Below are 15,227 nucleotides of genomic sequence, written 5' to 3'. Positions count from 1 at the left end.
ATTATACATCGCACTGTGCTTTTTACTAGAGTGTATACACACTGTTTTTTTTTTTCTAGTCTGCTATCACTTACATTTTGTATTTTTTGTTTGTAAAATGTTTTGTATTTCATGTAGGCTGAGCCTGAAATTGGTCAATACTGATCAGAGCACAGCCCTTGTAACACACATACAAGTATGCATTTAAATGTGTGCATGTGCATGTGTGTGTGGGGGTGTATGGGTGCGTGTGCGTGTATCTGTGTGCACGTATGTGTATATGTATACACACACACACACACACACACACACACACACACACACACACACACACACACACACACACATGCTCATTTATTTATTGTGGTATGTGTGAGTACTCACTTGTTTGTACTGGTGTGTGCGTGTGTGTGTGTGTGTGTGTGTGTGTGTGTGACTGTTCGTATATGTATGTATAGTTATATAGAGACAGACAGAGTCGTTAACTGATATGATGTCATAATGCTTTGCAGGACTTGCATATGTGTATTTGGAATATATTTATTTATATTTGCTTTTGTTTATATGGAAAGTCCATTGAGGTACAATGTCCATGCTCAGCAAAGGCCCAAGAAGAAAAGCTCAAAGAAAGAGAAAATGTACAATATAACAAGGTTTAGACTAGCTCTAAACAAGTATGTACAAGAATACTGAAACTGAATAAACAAGAAATATCACAAAAAGACAGAAAGTGTAGTTACATTACAGAATATGAATGAAGCAAGAAATTATCAGTATAAATGTAATAGCATGACTAAGCAGTAGAAAATATGAACATCTGGTAGCTAAAGTAATGTGTTATGTACCTGCAATCTTGCTGATTTGTAAGCTAATAAAACAACAGAAGTACCTGTTCTTCTCATGGAAGGAGTGCAATAAACTCACTTCAGTAACATAAAGAGCCATGTGGGAACCAATTGTTTAACAGATAAGGCAATCATGAGTTTTTGGGTATTTTTAGTCTGGGGATCCAGGACCTTTAGAAATTCTTGTATGATTTAGACGCATTTTGAGGTTGTTCTTAAAAAACAAGAAGATTGTTTATTTGTCTGATAACAAAGGGAATGCTGTTCCATACTTTAGCTGAGTATAAGGAATTTCCATGTGAGTTGCTGGATTTTTGGGATTGCATTAAGTGCTGCTCCTTTGAGCCAAGGTTCCTTCTGGGTTTGTACTATTTTATTGTATCGTTGATGGCTGGGGTGTTTGAGGGATGTTATAGTATTTTATGCGCCTTTACGAGTGTTCTAGCCATTTCAGGTTCTGCAAGGGAATACAATGATGTATTCAGTTTGTGAGGTTTGATGCAAATTTACTTATTTAATTTTAACACTGTTCAAGCTTGTTCATTAGTGTAGTCTGAAGATTAGTTAAATTTTAGATGCATACAGCAAGCTAGAAGTAAGAGGGATGCTAAAGTTATCTTCCTGCTGTGGTCAGTGAGAAATGGCCTGGCTTTGTCAAGTCACCTTAATTTGCAGTGATGTTTTTAAATAACAGCATTGATGTGCTGGCCAAATTTAAGTCTGTCATCTATAATGACACCCAGTAACTTGGTATGCATGATTTTTCTATTCTGGAGTTATTAGATTAGACTATATTGCATACAGTCCTAGTTGGTAGGATGATATTGGTAGTAAATGTGATTAATTTAATGTTGGGGGATTCAAGAGTAGTTAGGATTGCTACATCTAGGTCTCAATAGAGGAGAAGGAGTTTTGGGTAATTGGAGATGAGCAGACAGAGTTGTTGTATGATTGTTGCATGTTTGGCTGCCTTGTACCTATCATTTATGACTATATTAAATAGAAGAGGTCCTAGTATTAACACCTGTGATTCTTCCGTTTCTACTGCCTTGTGAGTAGTGTAGGAAGTCTGCCATTTGACAGATTGTACACGGCTATTGAGGTAAATAGAAAACGATTCCATGGCACTGTTATGTAGTCCTAGTCGTGAGAGCTTGTTGAGACGAGGAGGGTGAGATAAGGCATCAAATGCCTTTCAGAGGTCCAGAAATAGAGTGGGGACAGGGTGATATATAGTTCTGTTTTTTTTTTTTTTAATAATCTGTATCTCTGTCTATGTATCTACATGGCTGCAGCTGATAAGAGCAAATGCTCTTTTTCACGTTTTTCAGTCTGCTGGCTGCTTTCCGTGTGAGATATCGTTACCATGGGGTCTGGAAATTTGCCCTCACCCTTCTGTTGTGCAGTCTCACAGTTAATGTATTTATAGATTCACTCTTAAATGACTGCTCTTTATTCATTCACTCTTTGATTGCTTGCTGTTTGATGTTGGATAAATAACATCAGTTAAATGTATGCGTATATAATTCTATCAATATCTCTGTTTATGTGTATATATATATATATATATATATATATATATATATATATATATATATATATATACATATAGAGAGAAAGATATACATATGTATCTATCTATAGCTATATGTATTTATATATATATATATATATATATATATATGCATACGTACACATATACATGCACATGTATGTTTATCAAGGCAATGAACTGATCTAAGAAGGACCCATTTCAGCCACAGCTTGAGAAGTACAACAAAAGAATATGTTCATAGGTAGGTACTAGGCTATCGGCCCTGGGGCCTATATAAGCCCAGCCAAAAAGGTACCCTGGCTTTCGCCACCCAAGAAAATTATTTTCCTGTGCCATTGTCGAGCAGAGCCACAGAGTTGATCCCCGGGGTGAATTTCCTATTTCCCATCCAATCATCAGGATTTTTTTGAAGAGTGCTAATGAGGAGCTTTGTTTGGAATAGATAGGTAGTTTGTTCCAGAGTATGGGAAGTCTCTGGGACAGGAATCGATCCCTCCAGCATGTTCTGTTTATTGTGGTGATAAGGTTTAGGTCCTTAGAGCATGTAGCTCTGAGGGATTGGGATTTCTTTAAGTGGAGCATGTCCAACAGCTCTGGGTTTGACATAACTTTGTATGTTAGGCAGAGATCGCCTCTGAGTAGGTGATATACGATGGAGTAAAGCTGGAGTTTTTTGAGATGGTCTACGTAGGACATCTGTTTGAGGCCAGTAATCCTCTTTGTGAGGTATTTCTGCTTTATGATGGATATTACAAAGACTGACCCTTTATCTATACAATTAGGGACAAAGCTAAAAAATAATTAGGTAAAAATGTCCTTAAATTAGGGTCACTATTTAAATACTGGTACTAGTATATTAGAAAGAAAGTTGATAGAAAAACATGATGTGGATTAACATGTATTTTCTAAACTAAAATAAGTCTGTAAGTATAATGATGCTCACCGGCATTGTAGTCCACAATCTTTTCACAAAATAAATAAATGAAAATAAAAATCCTATTTTAGGAGGAGCAGAGAAAAATGGATCTGCTCCTGTAGATCTCCTGCATTCATGCCACTTTTATCCCCAGCTTGCCATATCATCAGACCAATTCTCATGTTTCACAATCCTAGAGCCCATAACCAGTCTTCACCTATGTTTGAACAGTAATAGCATCTCCCAGCAATGTTCATTATTTTTGTGACACCACTCCACCTCTAATATCATTCTTATTAGAGCAATACAAATATAATCATCTCCGAACTTACATTGTACCCCACCTCCTAAGTAAAACATTAACATTTTCTGTTAATATTTTAGTTTCTTCCCTCACCTCAATTTCTCTAAATTTCTAAGCACTAATCAGATGATATTATCTGTCTAATAAACCCACCAATAACATGTCTTCAAAAGCTCAATGTTCAACTTTGACTTATGTATGTGTCTTTTATATTGTAATAGCGGCCTCTGCTTTCATATGAATATAATCAAATCAGCAACTATATAGGTTCATAGGTTCATACTAGGCTATCTGCCCTAGGGCATTTATAAGCCTAGCCAGAGTGTGTTTGGCTTTCGCCACCCATTTTAAATTAATTTTGCTATGCCCTTTTTCGAGGTTAGTATACTGTGCCTCTGTCTAACAGTGACACAGAAGTGATACCCGGGGTAAACCTACGATCTCCCATCCACTCATCAAGATTCCTCTTGAAGAGAGTCAATGAGAGACTCTGCCTACCCTGGACTGGGATTTTATTCCAGAGTGAATAGAGCCTCTGGGTTATGAATCTGTCCCTCCAGCATGTCCTATTTATTTCAGTGTTGAGGTTCAAGTCTCTCGAGTGCGTAGCTCAATAGGATTTGGATTTTCTGAGGTGCAGCATGTCCATTAATTCCGGGTTGGACATGGCTTTATACGTCAGGCACAGATCGCCTCTGAGCAGGCGGTATGCCACTGAGTAGTGCTGGAGTTTCTTTAACCAGGCAGCATATGGCATCTGTTTGAGCCCTTTGATCCTCTTGGTGAGGTACTTTTGGGGTCTTTCCAGTTGCTGCAGGTGTCTGGTAAGGTACATCCCAAAAAGGGCATTGTACTCAATTATGAGCCTGATGAGGGATGAGTAAAGAAGCACGATGACCTCCCCTGATCTAGATGTGAATCCCTTCATGATTAGGTGGGCTATATAAAATGTTTTTCTAACCACTTTGGCCACATGGTTGTCAAATGAGAGATTGCTATCAACTTGGGTCCCCAGGTCCCTAATTACTTCTTCTGTACTTAATGGATTACCACCTATGTGGTAATTTGTGGGCACTTTGTTTTTGCCAAAGGGGATGACTATACACTTTTTGGCGTTTAGCTTGAGGCCATGGCTCTGGCACCAGTTGTCTGTTTCTATGAGGCCCTTTTGGAGGATGCTTGTGTCGGCTGGAGAGTCGATTATGGCGCCCAGTTTGCAATCATCTGCGAACTTGGTCAGCCACAGTCCTTCCATGTTTGCCTGTACCTCCGAGAAATATATATCGAACAAGAGAGGTCCCAGGACTGAGCCTTGTGGGATGCCATTTGTAACTGGTTTGGAGTCTGACATGGCTCCAGCAATTCTAACCATGTGGGTTCTGTCCTTGAGCCAGTTTGCAACCCATCTAGTGACATAGGGGTTTATATTTAAACTGGTGAGCTTATCTATAATGCCCGAGTGGGGTATTGTATCGAAGGCTTTTGCGAGGTCCAGGTAGGCTGTGTGTACCACCTTCCCCTCGTCAATGGCCTTGGTGACTGTTTCAAAGAAATTGACCAGGTTTAAGAGGCAGGATCTGCCTTAACAAAGCCGAACTGGGTAGGATCCAGTGTCTGTAGGTCCCCAATATCTTTATTTATGAGGTCCATGATGATCCTTTCCATAGCTTTGCAGACCAAGCTAGTCACGCTTATGGGGCGATAGTTTCCAGGATCTGTTGAGGCACCACCTTTGTGGAGAGAGACCACTGTTGCTGTACGCCACTCTTTGGGTACATATCCTGTAGTAAGGCTGAGATTGAACAGTAATTTTATGTTTGGGTTTAGCTCTTCTTGGAGTTCATGTAGGACGCAGCCCGGGACACCATCTGGTCCCATTGATGCTGTGTTTTTTTGCTTTGGAGAGGGCGGCTCTTACCCGAGCATCTGATATATCAGGGGGGCAGCACTCTGCTGGGATAGATATTCGCCCTTTTGGTGTGCGAGGGGGGGGAGAAGTTTGCGCTGAACCTGTCAGCTAGGATGTTGGCAATGTCTGTGGGTTCTGTGTATTTTTTGTCATTTTGGACTAATTCTGAGCATATCTGGGAATTCCCACCCAGGTTCCTAACATAACTAAAGAAAGCCTTGTGATTATCCTTAGTGTCCTGTGCAATTTTTCTCTCGAAGCTGGCCTTAGACGATTTTATGAGTGCCCGTAGTTTTTTGCTAATACTGATCAGAGATGCCTTCCCTTTTTGGGATTTTGCTCTATCATGTAGTAGCTTCCTCCTTCTATTGTATAGTTTGTTTATGGCTGGGGTCCACCAGACAGGACGCCTGCATTTGGAGGATTGGGTCTTGGTTTTATTTGGGATTGCATGATCCATGCATTCCTGAAGGTGTTCATAGAATGAGTTTATAAAGGATTCTGCGGTCTGGGCCGTATTTTCCACAGGCCCGGGGCTTTGAAGGATTCCACCTCGGTTTTGAGGAGTGTGAAATTTGCTTTAGAGAAGTTTTTCACTGTGGTTTTCTGGGCAGGGGGTGGGGTCGGGATGTGAATATCCAGCGAGATTAGTTTATGGTCTGATCTTACCAGTGAGGGATACACTTCTGGTCTGGAGCATAGAGTCCCCATGTTGGTGATGATCAAGTCCAGTATGTTTTCCCCTCTTGTGGGAGTGGTAACGAGTTGTTCCATAGCATTTGAGTTTATAAATTCTAGGAACCTTTGGGCTAGGGTGTTGGAGCTAGAGTAATGCTCCCAGTCTATGCTTGGGTAGTTGAAGTCGCCCAATATAATGGTGTTTGGAGAAACTTTCATATTTTCCAGTGTTCTCAGGAAGGCCGAGTGGGGTTCCTGGGTTTGGGAGGGTGGTCTGTAGCAGGCTATAAACTGGAAGGCAGTTTTACCCACTGTTAGGAGCACATGGATAGTCTCTGATGCATTGTGCTGTGCCACCAACCTGGAGGTGTGGGTATCTTTGACGAATATTGATACTCCCCCTCCTTTTGTGGTTCGGTCCAAGTTTTGGGGCCGAAAAGCATGGTATGAGGTATAACCTGGTAGTGCTGGGGTGCTCTCGGGAGTCTTGAACCAGGTTTCTGTTACTGCACAGATATCGATGTTCTCCATGCTAAGGAGAGTTTCGAGTGCGTGCATCTTGAGGTTTAGACTTCTGACGTTGAGTAGCATTACTCTTAGTTTCTTATCCCTTTTGATATCTATGGAGGTGGGTGTGTTAATAGGTTGGTAATGTCTATTGTCCCTGGGCCATACCTCTCAACTGTACAGATTTACACAGAATGTCCAGATTTTTGCCTCATATTTTTGGTGTGTTCCTCCTAAAATCTGTAATCTTCTGGCAAATAGCTGAGGATTTGAGTTTAAGACTCTACATCCTTCAGAAAATTCATGCTAATGCAAAACCTGTTATTCCATCAACTTTCTAAGTTTGTGAGACAAATATTTAAAATCTGTCCCTATTCCCCCCCCCCCTATCATTTTAGGCTTTGTCTAGATTTTTTGCTCTAAGAGGTTGAAAGGTGGGGCATATATAAGCCTAGCCAAAAAGATTCCCTGGCTTTTGCCACCCAAGAAAATTATTTTCCTGTGCCCCATTAATGGGTAGTTTGTTCCAGAGTATGGGAAGTCTCTGGGACAGGAATCTATCCCTCCAGCATGCTCTGTTTATTGTGGTGACAAGGTTTAGATCCCTGGAGCGTATGCAACTGTTAATGTATATTATACCATGATCCCCCCAAAACGTGCACGCTGATTGACCAGCGTGCCAGTTGTACATCGAGTTATACTAATGGAAAAAGGTCCGGTCGCCCGGACTTTTTTCCATTAGTATAACTCATTTTTTTAAAACACTGTCTCGCTATGTTAAATGGGTTTAACATAGCGAGACAGCTTTAAAATAAGCAACGGAGATCTCCGTTGCTTATTTTCAAGCTGTCTCACTATGTTAAACCCATTTAACATAGTGAGACAGTGTTTTAAAAAAAAGCAATGGAGAAAGCAAGATCTCCGTTGCTTTTTGAGTCTCGCCATGTTAAATAAGTTTAGCATGGGGAGACAGTTTTAAAATAAGCAACGGAGATGTCCGTTGCTTATTTTAAAACTGTCTCGCTATGTTAAACTCATTTAACATAGCGAAACACTAAAAAAAAGCAACGGAGATCTTGCTTTCTCCGTTGCTTTTGCCCACAGCTCTGATGTACTGCGCGCCTGCCGCGGATGCCAGACATCTGCGGAAGGGCAGTAAACAGGCATTATACTATGCCATTATTTAAGAAAAGTAATAGTTTCTTTTCTTAAATAATGTCATGGTATAATAGCAATAACCCACTTCTGGGTGTGGGTAATGCTAAATTTACCCACGGTTGGCTTGTTTGGTCCCGAGGGCGAACCACGCCAACCGTGGGTAAATTTAGCATTACCCACACCCAGGCGTGGGTTATTGCTATATTAGTTAATGCTCTGTACATTTGTTTAAAACATATGTAGTATGTTGGAGCTTTTCTACCTGTGTCTCAAACGAAAAGGGTTTTTGACTAAACCCAGTCAGATCAACCAACGAAAGCTCTCAACCTCCTAGCGCAAAAAATCTGTACAAAGCCTAAAATAATGGGGTAACAAAGGCCCCAAAAGCGGGACAGATTGTAAATATTACTCTTACAGACTTAGAAAGTTGCTAGAATAAACAGGACTTGTATTAACATGCATTTTCTGAAGAATATAAAATCTGAAACTCAAATGTATGTCATTATTTAGTGACTTCAGTTCTCCGTGATTTGCCAGAAAAACACATTTTATGAGGTACAGACAGAAGTATTAAGCAAAAGTCTGGACATTCTGCGAAAATCTGGACAGTAGAGAGGTGGAGTAAACTACGGCACAATAAAAATAAATGAAAAGAATGAACCAAAATTAGGGACAGTTGAGAGGTGGCAGTGCAAGCGTTTTTAAAATAATACGTTTCGAAGACGACCGTCGTCCAACACCAGACAGTAAACACTGCTTCTTGAGATTGGGATGCTCACGCAGCAGCCTCGCTCCATCCATCTGTAAAAGCTGCTGATGCCTCGCGACCACAGCAGTATCTCCAGGGTCCATCCAGCTGTGGCTCGCACACTTGCGCTGACGTCAGTCCTGCCCCTAGTTACAGCTGGGCCTTGGGGAAGTGCGGCGGCCATCTTCGATTGAATCATCCAGAGAGAGAGAGAGAGAGAGAGTGTGTGGGTGAGAGTAAAGGACGGAGTGAACAGCAGACGGAAACAGAACACAAGCAGCTTAACAGTCCAGGTTATCTGCTGTCTGCTTGAAGTGTCACCGTTTATTGTTGCGTTGCTGGGGACCATGTATTTAGGGCGGACTAAGCCCACTGTGATCATCCCGTTAGGGGTTCTGCATCTGATTTTGTTATGGGCAGCCGGCATTTGGGCAGCGAAAGGTAAGTAGGAGGCGCTGGGAATTCAGGCTTGTTTCTGTGTATGTGATGCTATGGGTATTGCAGCTATTCTGCAGGATTCGCACTTTTTTCACCTTAGTTCGTGGTGAGCTTAGCAGCCATGTTGGGGAGGGATGTTCCCCATTTCGGGGATGAGCAGTTTATTTTGCTTGGGAGCAGGGCGTAAACTGGGTCCAAATGATGTACTGCTGTTTTTTTTTTTTTTAAGGAGAATAGCTCAGGGAATGGTAGAGGGACTTGCGGTTGTTGGATTGTTGCTGGCGGATTGCTGCAGAACAGCAGCTGGCTGGTCTTTTTGATGTTAATATGAGACTATATTTCTCTTGATACGGTTAGCAGACCATTAAGTATCATTTATAGCTATATGTGTTGTGCATGATTTTGCATTCACATGGCTAGTTTTAGTAGTTACTAGGTGGGTGTTGAGGTGTTTGTATTCCTTTCCAAGCCACTGATCCCAAACGTCATTTCACGTTGCAGTTTATTTTAGCTATTTTAGTTAGATGCACGGATTAAAAATCCGCGTCAAACACTCAAGTGTTTGCATGCAAATCGAGTTGTGCCGTTTCTTTGCCTGCAGGGTAGCTGAGCCGTAATCTCTGCGTTTTTAAGGGAGGAGGCTGAGCCGCTTTGAATAACAGCAGCAACTTGTTTGGAAATGGTTGCAGATTCTAGTCTCATTGTTAAATAAACATACCATCTCGGTATATAAAAAAGAAACAATATTGCTAGCCATGTTTGGCATAACTCTGCAGATGCAACTGCTTGAGATTATATACCTTTTTATGCAGCATCTTCCCTTGTTTCTCTTGAAGCCTTCCTGTGTTTGTGTTGCACTTGTTAAAATATTAAATACTCTTGGAATGTTGATGTGTTTGTTAATTGCATGCATGTATCCTTTATGCAGGACTGGTTCAAAATGTCATTTTTTTTAGTCCTAGTTTTCATTATTTTGTTAACCGAAGACGTGGTTGCATACTATTTAAATGCAGCAGAATCCATTTGTTTAATGCACTTTTGTATCGAGTGCTCATTGCTCCATCTCTTAGGCAAATCGGCAGGCACCTCAGTATTGGTCAGATTTGCAAACTTTAACCCCTTATCGTGCAGAAGCTGTTTAGTATATCGATTGATCTGGTGAGCTACAATGTACGCATTGCAGATCGACTTGGGTTGCAAATGGGCACGGCTGGTTCTTCGTGTGACAACAGAATATTCCAGTTAATGCCACCGTTGTCCTTGTCGAGTTCTCGCCTTCGTGTGCATATGTAGATAAATATGTACACATCTGCACACAGCTGTAAACATACATACATGCATGCATGCATGTGTTTGTGGGAACGCGTGGGTAGTATTATACATTTACGTACACAAATATTTGTATGCTCATGTATGTATAAATTTGTGTGCGTTTATGTACACATTTATATATGTGTATGTATAAATATATACACACACACACGGGCACTCGATTCATATGTTCATTGTGTTTTGAACTGGTTGGTGATGTACATCTAATGGAAACCATGATTTTTGAAGCATTGACACACTTGATTTAAGGGGTGCCAAATAAAATGCAATATACATCTTGAGATGCTTTAGTGTGTCTTGGATTTTATTGAAGTTTATTCACCCCATTTGTATGAGCTTATTTAAAACCATGGTACTGAAGTGATATTTAGAGTAATGGGGGAAGAAGTTGAAGTAAAGCATAGTAAATATGTTAAGGATTTTATCTTGTAGTTAATAGGGTGCATCAGTGTTGTAATGTGGGCCAAGGACTTAATCTGAACAACTTTTCTAATATTATGAACCGTGAAAATGAATAAATAATTAAGCTGTGTCTGATGCCTGCCCATTTTTGGTCTTCTTGTGTTTGTTTTGTTGGGAGTTGGTACTTAGCATGGTTCTTTGTTTGCAGAATAGGTTGTCCACCTCGCCTGATGTAAGCTGACTGCTTTGAAGTTTTGGTATTTATTCTCCACTGCTTAGGTGTTGCTCCTTCATTAACATTTTGCTGTTATTTTTTTGCCCCCTGTGGCTCTCTCCGTAGCAAAAGGTAATTCTTTTTCCTGCTCCTGTAGCAGTTTTGTAGCAGCAGCAAGAATGCAGTTTGTAAGCTTTTAGAAGGGTAGGTGCATAACTTTCCATATCTAGGCAGATCCACTAACTGCACTGCATTTTTAAGAACTCTTGATCTGAGTGTGCATATTGTCATGGTGAATATACTGCTAAATGTATTACTCTTCTGTGTGTATACCAGATATTTTCACAGTTCATATTAGAAAAGTTGTTCAGATTAAGTCCTTGGCCCACATTATAACACTGAAGCATCAGTGGGTTTGTAAAATGTTTTCTTCCGCATGACTCTCTACGGTTGTAGAAAAATTGCAGCATCTGTAAAAGATGATAAACCCTCTTACTGTTAATTGATCTTTGTAAGTATTTATGCTGAACTGCAGTCCTTACTGATAGCACTATTTGTACCTGTGGATGTGATTTATATCAAGGGGCAGAACATTGGAATAGGTGGCTTAAAAATTCCCTAAAGCTATTATCCAGAGAAGTCATGTGATGTATGTTAAGAAAAATTCCTGGTAGATTTATTGGATCAGCTATGGGTTCCATAAACTATACAGAACACCACATTTCTGCATTTGTGAAATTTAGTGAAATTTAGAGGGATGGTTGGGATGAAATGTATCTAGGACCATCACATACCAGGTTTTTTACTATCTCCAGTTGCCTTTGCAAGGGAAGGACTCTTTTGCCCCACTTAATTGCAGTTTAGGAGGTTTTTAAAATCTGTCCACTTCTGGATCCTGTTTGTATCCCAGACCTCCCTCTAATTCTGACAAGCGTAAAACATGCAGTGTTTTATATGTGCAAGCCCAGTTTCCCTTCTTCACTGTGTGTATGAAACACTTTTCATAAACAGGCCAGTAGTGATAATAGTGTTGTGACCCCATGGCATCTTCTGTCCTGTGATAGAGTCAGCTCTGCTACCCATAGTGCCTATGCTTGCATTTACTAGGTGGACTTTTTCCTGAAGGGAACAGCGCAGTCTTGTGTACTTGGCCACTTTTAAACTGTTGGACAGATCTGTATACTGTATACATGAGCACGCACGTATGTTTTAACTTGAAGACACTTTTTTGTTAGTACCCGTTGATGCACTGTCTTTTGGCTTTTCCTGGTTAAGGGTCGCCACAGTGGATCACCGGTCGCAGATTGCTTGGCAGTGATGTTTTTACGGTGTCAAGTTGTCAACCCAGTGTCCAACCTTCACAGAAGGCACACACATGCACCTACCTGCATGGCTTTAAAACTAACTCGACCTCAGGGAGGACATGCAAACTCTGCACAGAAGTAGCTCCAGCCGAGAATTGAACCGGAGGACCTCTTGCTGTACCCGTTAATGATGCTTATAAAAAGGCCTACATTACCAGTAATTTAGATAAGGGCAGGAATACACAATGGGTAATTTTACAGATTTTCAGTTAGAAATAATTAATTTCTTAAATAGTATAAGTACAATATAAATGAAAATGTAGAAAAAGTGTGGAAGGCTTATCATTAATATGGATGTTGTAATGTGTACATGTTTGGACTGCTTATTTAAGCTTTCTCCTTACCATAAGTAATTGGTGATTAAAATCGACAGACCTTTACTTTTTTGTAGGTTCATAAGTTAGTATTGGACTAACTGCCCTTGTGGGCTGTTTTAAGTTTAGTCAGTTATCCCATTTGAGAATCAAACCTTGTACTTTGTAAGGTAAATACCATAACCATTATACCAACCCCCCAGCCTGCTCTTTATTTTACTCTTCAAATAAAGTAGTAATTTTATGTATGTATTTATTTGCAAGATTTTCATAGAAACCATTTGTTACTACACAGTCAAACATCCTGTTAACAGGCTGTTACTTCCATCAAATCCAAGTAATGCAGCTTTTTTTGAAAGAATTTTATAGAAACATTCATGTTAACATCAAGTACAAGTCTGAAGAATTTTGTTGCCCCAGGCAAGGCTGGTTCATGATGTATGACTTAAATTTTACATTAAGAGGAAATTTACTCCCTCTGGAATTGTGGTTTAAGCACTTGGTAAAGAAAGCTCGGAAAGTTAACACTGGGTAGTGTGTGTCAACTGAATCACTTGTGACTTGACCACGAGTGAATAAGTGTGACATGTTAGTATTCCTCGTGTGTAGTTGCTGGTGCATTATTGGCTCCATCAGAAGGCTGGCCGTTATTGGTAGGAATGTAGAAGTATTTTACCGTTGTAATTTGTTTTTTGTAAACCTTGACACTTTGTAGGATTTCCACCTTAAGGAGTGTTAGTTAAAAACCACATTGTAAGCTCTTTTGGGGGAGTTCTTTAAGGGTGGAAAATATTAAATGGTGAATTTGACTGCTAATTATTTATCTTAGAACTATATACCGAATCTGTTACCCTTCCAAGTATACAAAAAGTCCATCTGTATAAATTAAATTGGTGTGCAGATTGCTGGTTGCCTGTTAATGACATTATTCCAGCCTTGCTTCTGATGTCACTTTAATCCCATTGTATAATGGAAAAAGGACTATTTGTTTTGGGATTGTAACTCCATTGTAATGAGACAATTTACTTAGTAAGTAGTCACAACTGTCTGAGAAGTTATTGGATATAGACATGAGATTCATTAGTATTTGTAAGTGGAAGAAAAATTTCCACCTGTTTTTGTATTGTGTGAATTCCTCATCGACAGTTTTGAACATAATTCCTATACATTTTATTCTGCACTTTTAAGTTTTTCCTAATTAAATGGAGTAACGAGGCAGCGACATTTATTTATGCACATATTTACTAGCTCCATCTTGCATTTTATTTTCACATTTTTAATTTTTGCAACTAGTGCAGGTATTAAGTGATGTAGTTCTCCAGAGTAGTTAAGTTTCTCATACAAGGCTTTATGGGTGGGTGACAGTGTTGTTAAAAGTACAGATATTACTTGCGTCACATACTTGATTTGAATTCTAATTGCAAATAAAAATGCTCGGCAGTAATGAAAGTGAACAGGAAGAGATCTCTTTGTATTTGACGAGCAAAGTTCCCATACTTATTTCTACTGAAATTCGAAGTTTTTAAAATGGCAAATTAATCTTTTTTTTTTTTTTTTTTTTTTTTTTTTAATTTTAATATCTATAGCCTTTATCATAAAATGTTAGTTGCAATTGTGTTACTGTTCTATAAACATTTTATTATCTGCTAAAATACCTTGGCAGTAATTTTTGTGTGTGATTTTTCCATTCTATATTTTTGATATGTAATTGTATTTGGGTGATTGTAGTTCTTGCCACTTGGCATGCTGCTAGTATGTGTAGAGCTTGTTCTACATTTTATTTTGTGCACACTTTTTTTCCCTAGTTTTCATTTTAATTGGTTTTGCTTTTTGTCAGCTATACAAATGTAGCTGAACATTTAATAATGTTGATTTTTAAATGTTTATCTAGCACATTGTGGATATCGGTGAAAGATTGTGTTTATATTTTCATTCCTCTACGCATTGCATAAATAATGTTCAGGCACCATAAGCGAAAAAGGATTGCTGTGTCATAGCTAAAAAGTGTGGTGTCTTAAGAGTGTAAATGAAGCAAACAGTGAGGAATTAACATTATTGCAGTGCAGAGTGGTGTACTATTTTTTTTTTTTTTTTTTTTTTTGTGTCCTTTTTGACAGCGCTCAGGTGGAGGGCGAACACAATAGGACTGGCTGCTCCTTTGATGGAAAAAGGTTTGTGTTTTTTTTTAGGGAAGCTTACAACTTAACTCATTACAGCCAGTTGACAACTGCAGGTGCTTTTGCAGTTGCACCATACTGACGCCTCTAGGCATCAAATAATGCTTGTTCATATTTGCATTGATAATTTTAAAACCCTGTTGCTTACAAAAGTATTAACATGTTTCATATTAAAGCTTACACAATGGCAAATGTTATTGTGTTGATGGCAAATGCCATTGTGTTGATATTTGACCTCTGTCTAGTGCAGATAACGAGATTAATTTGTTTATATAATATTTATTTATATTGTCATAAATGTCATGCTTTCCTAAATATCTTAACTAAGTAACAAAACTGCTTAGCCTCGTATGAAAGCTCTCAGCTGGATGAACAAAAAAACGCTGC

At 39.3% G+C, this 15,227-nt stretch overlaps 1 protein-coding gene across 1 annotated transcript in view; it reads left to right on the top strand.

Moving 5' to 3' along the window:
- Positions 1-8,615: 8,615 nt before the first annotated feature.
- The window catches only part of CLSTN1 (calsyntenin 1), a gene marked incomplete in the record, with an annotated part of 1,072,885 nt that continues 1,066,273 nt past the window's right edge, over positions 8,616-15,227 (top strand). Inside the window, 1 exon segment of the mRNA XM_044063129.1 lies at positions 8,616-9,040. Coding sequence (XP_043919064.1) covers positions 8,947-9,040 — 94 coding nt within the window.

This window comes from Protopterus annectens, chromosome 2.part1 (assembly GCF_019279795.1).
Source record: "Protopterus annectens isolate FY-2018-M chromosome 2.part1, PAN1.0, whole genome shotgun sequence".
NCBI classification, from domain to species: Eukaryota; Metazoa; Chordata; order Ceratodontiformes; family Protopteridae; genus Protopterus; species Protopterus annectens.
The sequence above is the reverse complement of the archived record's forward strand: the minus strand, read 5'-3'. Positions and strand labels throughout refer to the sequence as shown.